This window comes from Aulonocara stuartgranti (assembly GCF_965226115.1).
Source record: "Aulonocara stuartgranti genome assembly, chromosome: 6".
NCBI classification, from domain to species: Eukaryota; Metazoa; Chordata; class Actinopteri; order Cichliformes; family Cichlidae; genus Aulonocara; species Aulonocara stuartgranti.
Window position 1 is genome coordinate 35,272,525 of NC_138944.1, and position 8,682 is coordinate 35,281,206.

At 42.7% G+C, this 8,682-nt stretch overlaps 1 protein-coding gene across 1 annotated transcript; it reads right to left on the reverse strand.

The window, feature by feature from the left end:
• Positions 1 to 3,221: 3,221 nt before the first annotated feature.
• Positions 3,222 to 7,920, reverse strand: LOC309709301 (protein phosphatase 1 regulatory subunit 29-like; the record flags this gene model as incomplete). Its single annotated transcript, XM_082537857.1, has 4 exons — positions 3,222 to 4,902; positions 5,322 to 6,313; positions 7,041 to 7,190; positions 7,723 to 7,920. The coding sequence occupies 4 exons, from the start codon at positions 7,918 to 7,920 to the stop codon at positions 3,288 to 3,290; spliced, it is 2,955 nt and encodes a 984-aa protein (XP_082393983.1). The 3' UTR covers positions 3,222 to 3,287.
• Between the last annotated feature and the right edge of the window lie 762 nt (positions 7,921 to 8,682).

Sequence of the window (8,682 nt, forward strand, 5' to 3'; positions counted from 1 at the left end):
AGTACACAGACTGGAAAGAAGATGCACTCTATCAAATCCCAGGTTATAGAATCTGTACATTTGTCAGTATCAACCAGTGGAAGTAAAGAAGAGCAAAGCTTGGTCACCATGTATGAACTCCTCTCCGGGGCAGAGGAAAAAGTCTGCTTGGAGAACAGCTTGGTTAAAGAGTAATTTTATAGATTTAAATAAACACTGGACTGGTGGACAAAAGTGAGTGATGGTCTTGGTAATGGTGTGACGTATGGCAAATTGGAAACTATGAATAATTCCATGAATAACTGAGCTAATGTTATTCCTTACATCTAAAGAAATGCCTTCGGGGTACGTGAGGGTAACCTCAGCTCGATTCCCCTTCTTCTTCCAAGTTAAGCCATTATTTTTTTAAAAAGCTTCTACCCCTGCATAGCCTGTGGTACTAATTTAAAACTAATTGATTGGTGATTCCTTTTGTACGTTACAAATAGGGGAGCTGCCAGTAAAACTTGAACAAAAGGCAAAAATAGAACACTAGGCACTTTATAAAAAATGGACACGGTCCAACTGAGTGCCCAAGGGAATTCACACTGTGGATTTTTTATGCGCTACCACTCGCCCAAATTAGGTTCTATTGATCTAATGATAAAGTAATGACATTCTGCTGACATCCCATTGCAAACACCAGTGGGTCTATTGCACTGACTGCCACAGATGACATAGAAATGCCAGTTATTACTCAAAATAATAGAATATCAAAAGCAAAAACATTCTCTGACTTGTCTTTGTTTTGGTTTTTTTGGTCCAGGTTTTGAGAGATTGTGCCATCACACTGCTGCAGTGGAAGTGAAGGTGATTTTCATTCAGACAAATTAAATATATTACAATCAGACATTTCTTTTAGTGACAAAGGGTGGCAAATTATAACATATTTGGATGGGACAATTTATGCAGAACAAAGTGCAGTGTTAAAAAATCTAATAAAATGACATGTCCCAACTGCTTTTAAACATGATCATTTCTATTTCTCACAGCAGATTTGGGGTCATTTGCGCTGACCTTTGCGACTCTGCCTATTCTTTAGACGTACATTTTATAGGTGAAAGAGTAAATAAATGCCCCATCAAACTCACACTGTCAATGGTGGCTTGATTCAAGGCCTATCAAAACAATAACATCAGATTAAATCCTGTGGAAAATCAAATAAGAATGCATTACTTGCATGCCTTGCAAACAGGCCAATCCAGACCAATCATACTCAAAGCAGAAAGAACATAGCCCAGAAGGTTATAGCCTAATTTCACCTTCACCTGCACAAGTGAAGGTGAATGACTTTTTGTTTTTCACGCCAGTGTCTGACTATCATTCCTGCCTGCAAAAAATGGAGGGAAATGCAAAATGATGAGACATTATATAAATAAAAAATGGGTAGACAGACAGCGAAACAAGGCTATCCGTTATTAATTTCAGTCAAGCTCTGAATCCTGCAGAGTTAATAATATCAGCAGAGCCTTCTGACCTCAGATGATGATACAACATCAGCCTTCAAAAATTAGTCATTAATTTATCCCATTAAGTTGGACAGAGTTGGCAGAAAAACAGAGGGAAATGAGTTATATTTGCATTTTAAGAATTTATAGCTTGTAATAGGAATTTGGGCAGAAAATTAAATAAAAATGCTCAAGGTCTCTTGTTTAGTCCACAACAGTCCCAAGCCTTGCTCCTCTAATCCATTTTCATTGTATTAACCATAGTTTTAAACCCTAATCCTAAATAAACCAAGGCTGTAACTTTCCTTTGTTTTCTTTATACTTTGCTGACCACAATGGAAAAGATTATAATGGAAACCTGTAAAGTCATACCTCCCAAGGGCACTTTGGTCCAGGTCTAGCGAGCTACCAGCTTCCACCCAGAGCACAAGGTGGTCATATATAGTGTAGCGTCAGAGTACATCCCTAGGGTCTTCACCCTGCGTATTATTCATTTCATCTTAACGTGTAGTAGTGGAAGCATTTCACTTTTTTGTTTTTAGGGTTCCTTGCATTCAGTTGATTCAAAGGCAACTGACAATACACTGAAGTCTGTCTGCATAATGGGGAAATTGTTAAAAATGAGATGCTGCTACAGTAAACCCTTACTTATTCTTAGTTTGCCTCTATTCCTAAACATGATTACCATTTTCTTTAATATAGGAGCTAATGGCTGTCCTGTAAACCTGCATAACTCAACCTAAAGTAATTTCTGCAAGACTTGGACTACTGAAATGTAAATTTTTCATCTCATAACTTCCCTTATGAAAAGAAATATGCTACAACTGTAAATAAGAAATGGACTATGGGACAAAAATGCCTGTGGGTCTTCATGCTATCTCAACAGACAATACACAGTTATGTACTCACTCACATTCACTCATAACTTCCTGACTTTGTTGTTATCCATATATTAGCTGTACAGGCTTTGCTACCTTGGGTGAGCTTGAGAATAATAAACGACTCACCGACAACCAGAACTTTACTCTTTCACACACAAGTAATCACTCAAGCATGCAGAAACTGTACGTGCATGTCCATACACTACTGAACATCTGTTTGTAGGTGCTTCAAATCAATGAGTGTGCGCAACACAAAGCGTTCCTGAACTATTCTCACACCGGCTAATCGCCAGGAAGAACAATTAACCTGATAAGTATCATTTAATGTCTTCCCTAAAGAGGGAGATTCAGGCTTTTCTAAAACAAAACACACCTAATTCTTCACCCTGCTTCCTCATTACCATCCTAAATGATGTTTCTATAGGACAGCAGGTACTGCCGTGCCATGGAATGATTGTTTTGTGAATAACGGCTTGATGGGATTAGAGAAAAAACAGATGGCGCTTAAGTCATGATGGGTGCTGTTTCTGGGGAGATAGCTGAGCTCCAGTTTGCCAGCAGTGAGGTAGAAGACGTTTGCTTGTCATCACCTCGCCTTTGATCATTAGTGATTAGTCAACAGGTCTGTGAAGCCTGAAAGGACCAAAGTGCCCAGGGTGAGGCAGGATTCTCGTTAAAAATCATTCGTGTTGAGGTGAAGACAGAGGAGAACCTTGGAAATAGCCTCTGAAAATGTCAATGGATTTTCACAAAATCAATTTTTAAAAATCACCAGGAGAATACCTCTTTAATTCTTGAACAGGCGCCTGAATGACCTGTGTCGCTAGACACCTCTGAGGAAACATTATCTGTCTTGCTACCTTAATATGTTCCTCTTCAGTAGTCTGCTGTTGGCATTCATTCCACAATCTCCCTTAGGACATAAGCTTTGCTCCCCAGCTCACAGCTTCTGCTGGGCGGAAACACCTTTCCAGTAGTCCAAAATATCATGAAGGTCCTCGTCCTTGGCAAACTGCACCTTCTTGCGCAGAGCATGCCCTGCTGCTATATAGGATGCTTCCTCTCTAGGGCTTTTCTTGTAAGGTCGGAATCGCTCCCAGATTCGCAGTGTGCTCTCAGATGAGTACTCTGGACTGGAAGAGTAGCCAGAGTTGTAGTTGTGGTGACGAGAAGGTGAGAGCTGGGAGTAGGTGGATGTGGCATCCCTCTTGGTGCGCCCAAGTGGCTTGAGAAACGAAGCCTTTTGGGATGGTGAAGGCGATTCATTGCCACCCTCATAGTAGAGTGCAGGAAAGGAGTGGCGGTGCTCAGAGCTATGATAGTCTGGCTGAACTTCCAAGTGCTGCTGTTGCTGCTGTCCAGAGCTTACAGCGCCACCTCCATTCCCACTATTACATCCCATTCCTCCCCCATTTAAGCTCAGGCCTCCGCCATTAATATTTCCCATTCCATTTCCGTTACAGCCTCCTATTCCACCACCTCCTCCACTTCCTCCCGCTCCAACACAACCCACGGGGCTACCCTTTTCTCCTGGGTACTTGGGAGGATCACTGCGCTGCTCAGGGATGTCTACACTATACACTCTTGTGTTCTTGGCAGAGCCTGCAGAAGGGGGACCACAGCGGTTCTTAACCACAGCAGTGTCTGCGCTCAGTTGCCTCTGAAGGGGCCGCACTGCATTGGCTGGGGGTGGATCACGGTAAGGAGGGGAGAGAAATCCACCCCCGCTGATACCAGGCCGCTCAGATAAGGGCATGACCAGGGGCACTGGGGCCATTGAAGGCGGGTGAGGCTGTTGATGGAGCTGTGGATGAGGCTGAGAATGGGGCTGAGAATGGGACTGAGGATGTGGCTGAGGATGTGGTTGAGGAATTGGCTGAGGATGAGGTTGTGGATGAGGTTGAAGGTGAGGCTTAGGGTGCACCTTTGGAGAGGAAGCCATGATCTGATCTCCAGGGTGACCTGGAGAGAGGGGGAGAAGGTTGCGCGGGAGCGATGCTATGCAAGGAGGCTGGGAGGACACAGAACTGGTATTGTCAGCTGTGGTCACAGCATTAGCTGAGGCATCCAGCTTCAGGGCATCAATGCAGTTGTTGATAATCTGGTTCACCTTATCGACCTCCTTAGCAATGGTGGAGATCTCTGATGCTGAGCCACGACCGTCATCATCTGAATCCTCCCCAGCCTCTGTCCCATTCTCAGCCCCACCTCGCATATCCACAACTACTTCCCCTCCTGGCCCTGCTCCTCCAGCTGCCATCACTGCCTCCCTGCCTTCCCCTGCCATTCCCGTTGTCCTTATATCCATGTAGTTACCCTTGCCACCCATAGCCTCAGAGAAGGCAGTGGCCATTTTTTCCACCTGTGGCAAGGTGGAGAGGCGGGAAGAACTGGTGTTGGCTGAACCGTGAAGCATGCCTGTGCTAGAGGAGGCAGATTGGGGCAGCTTGGCTCCTGCACCGCCTAAATGGTGATGCTGGTGGTGAGCCTGCTCCTGAAGACGCTGCATGGCATTTGGGTCATTGACTACAGCTGCAGCTGCTTCTGGGCCATACCTAAAAAAAAAGGTCAGATTTACTTTTAAACAAACAATACTCTGTTTCCATATTGCGTACCTTTTCTAAAAACTGGTTTCCCTTCAGTGATGGCCTAAGATGACAAAATCCTTGCTTTTTTAATTAAAGCTTAAAGAATTATAAAAATGACCTAAAGACTCGATAAAGAGTATGACTGATTTTTTTAAGCCATTGCTTGCAGTTAGAATAAATGAGGTCTTTCATAAATTCAAAAAGAAATGCACTGCAGCAAAACAACTAATGAAGAGATAATGAAATAATAAATTGTTCCAAAGAAGTCAATTACACCCACAGGACATAGTCATGTCAGTTTTTGGCTACAACATCCAAAGATGCATGACAGAAGATTCTATTGTGATCCCCAAAACTTTGATTAACAAACATGCACTGTCTCATACCTCATTTCCAAAATTGTTTTCTTCACACTAATTGCTTTTTCCTTCTCTTCCTGGATGCGTCGGCGCCTCAGACAGTAATAGACAAATCCAAGAACAATGACCATGCCAAACAGACATCCCAGGATGGTCATGATGTAGTGGGTTGTTGTTGAAGGATTCGTTTGGTGGTCCAGTGGTCCAGTAGCTCGTGTGGTAAAAGACATGCAGGTGTGGTTGTACTTTTGAGACTTCCTTACAGAAGCCACACAACAGGTGTAATTGGACTGTGGTTTCAGCCCCTTCAAAGTTATGGTGGCTTTGCTTGACTTGAGGGATATGTCCTCTTCAAGAGAAGTGTTGTTATACCGGGAGAGAACATACATCTTACTGTAGGGATGTGGGATCTTGACTATTAGTGAAGCTGTGTACGGAGCAACTGTTTGAAGCTTCATAGAAATTTGAGGGTTATAGATAGGGTCAGCAGTGGATGAGGTGGTTGGCTGATGGTACACACCTTGATCTTGGTCCAAACCCATCCCTGAGCCATCTTGATCTGGCATCTGAGAGGTCATCCCTGGAATTATCACACCATCACGACACATTGATAATAATATGTTTCGAGCATTTCTTCCATTTCCATACCCGGGACTCAAGAGTGGATAGCCAGTCATTTCTGGAGGTGTTTCACACTGGAGACGGTCATAGGTGCGGGTGACATTGTTAAACTCATCCAGCCAAGTGAGAAAACTGTAAAGCTCGCAGCCACAGTGGAACGGGTTTCCACCTAGTTCACATACTGTCAGTCTGCTGAGAACCGTTAAAGTAGATGGGTCAAGACGGGCCAACTTGTTGGAAGATAAGTCTAGGCTGTTGAGGTTGGGACACTCCCAGAAGGCATTGGTGGCAATGACCTCAATGAGGTTGTGTTGCAAGAAGAGGCACTGCATTCGACCCAGACCTCTCAACATGCCCTCAGTCAGGTTGGTTAGTTTGTTGTAGCCCAGTTGAAGAACCTGGGTCAAGGAGACAATCGGCTGTTAAAAAATATGCTCAGTTGTTCACCACATTTTCATTAATTGGTTGTTGCTTTTCTGTAGAGGATGTCAGAACACAGTTTAAGCTGAAACAATTTGGGAACATTTTGCTGCATTATCTAACCAAGTGTTAAGACATGAGTGATTCAACCGGACAAACATCTGAAATGATATACACAAGAAATTCACAGATTCATTTGCTGTTAACACTTACATTTAGCATGGTCTAAATGGGATTCATATTTAACCTCCTAAGACCTGAACTCTTCCACGTCATGCATTTTTAATTTCTCTTTGATATTTGGGGATATTGGGACCTGATGAATGTAAAAACAAAGAATTACCAGTTTTTTCTTTTTTTACCTAATTTTTTTTTTTTAAGAAAAATGAGAGCCACATATGAGGATATTTATTTAAAATTTCGATAGAGCAGTTGCAGTATAATGTCCTCGTAAGTGGATATCAGGCCCTTGTAGAGCAAAATTGAGTATTTTGGTCTAAATAACCCAAAATGTGATGTCCACATATGTGGACGCCAGGTCCTAGGAGGTTAAAGACTTTACTCATTTTTCATCCACTTTTGCAGGAATATAAGAGAACTTTCCGGAAGTCTTAAGGAACGTCTATTATTTCCTTATGTACAGGTGAAGAAATAAAGTTTAAAAAAAGAGAGACAGTAAAAGCAGTTTCACTTTTGGCTTCAGACCTGTAGGTTGGCCTGTCCAGCAAAGGCGCCATCTTCAATGTAGCTGATTTCATTCTTGGTTAGATTGAGGTCAGTAAGGTTTGTAAAGCGGTACATGGAGGTAAAGAGCACGGCCTTAAGTTTATTCTCATTCAGCCTCAGGTCATGCACCTAAGAGAGACAAGACAACAGTTCACTTTACTTTTTCTGTTATAAGGGGAAGACCTAAAAAGACAGAAGCATATTGGAACCTACGTTTTTGCTTAATGAGAAATTTCCCCAGTTACACGTCGCATTCCCCAGTAATCACAGCGCATTTGTAAGCTCTTGTACACTGCTTCTGAAACATCTAGATTATGTAGGTCTTTATGCTATCTCAGTTAGGTAAAATATCTTCATATTACGTTGTCTCGTTTTAATCACTTACACTGGCAATTGTGCAGTGTTACGCCAACTAAAATATATGTTGCTTTCATTATAAGATGTCAGTGACATCATACATTTGAGTACATTACAATACCAACTATATTTAGGGAACAGACATAAAACAGCCTTCACATTCACATAGTTTACAATGACCATTACACTGAGTGTAAGAACATTAGAATCACTGTTTTCTAGTCAACATCATCATGGAGGCACAGGTTCAGCAGAGGTTGCTATAGTGATAGAGCACAACTGGCCTGCAGATAGTCATACTGACCGTGCTGTTGATGTGCTGGGGGATGGTCTCATATGGAGGCTGGTTCTGACTGCAGATAGCAAGCCAAACGTAACCTTTTTCCCCCTCTATCAGCCAGCAATCCCCTTTCACTGTGCCAGACAGGTGGAGGAGCAACAGTGCAGGGAGCAGGAGCGAGAGACACAGGGTTGGAGAGAGAGGGGACAGTCTGCTGGCCATGGTTTGGATGTCTGAGTGCCACCTCAGTAGAAGGGTAGGGGGGTCGGGGAAAGGATGGATAGAGCAGCAGTTCAAGTTCAACGCTGGAACCGATGCAAATCGGGAGGCAAGTTTAAATAGACAGAGCAGTTAATGTAAAGGCTTCCTTCTCAACAATTAGAGCTGAGGTTGCAGCATGGCAGCAAGTCCTGTCCCCATTTTAGGTGTTCCATGTCAAAGGGTTTTGGAGACTGTCAACCCAGCAGCTACTCATGGCCCCGTAAAACCGTATGACTCGATAGCACCAACGAGGACGTGCTCGATCTCAGACGAAAGGTAGAATGCCTGTACAACATAGACAGGAGGAGACAAGAAGGGAGAGGGAAAATTAACAGCGTTTATGACAGAATGATTAAGAGTAGGCAGAAAATTCTAATGCAGTTCATATATCCCCAGATGGTTTGGAATTAACTGAGTGCAGGTCTTATTAAAGTATAGGAATACATTTTTTTTAAAGTATGACTCTAATACCCATGTTACCCAATCTTTTCAAGGTAATGCACCACAGTAATAAATCCATTAACTGCCATGATTACTCCATTAAGTCTTAATAAAGCCCAGAGAAATATAGTATTACTTTTCAAATGAAACCAGACTTTTTACGCTCTGTAATTACTCATAGTCATGAACAGCGCTACAGTACAAGAAGCTGCAAGTTCTTCCATTTAGACATCATGATGGACTAATAAAAATGTAAATCGCCAAGAATATGAAAGCGACGCC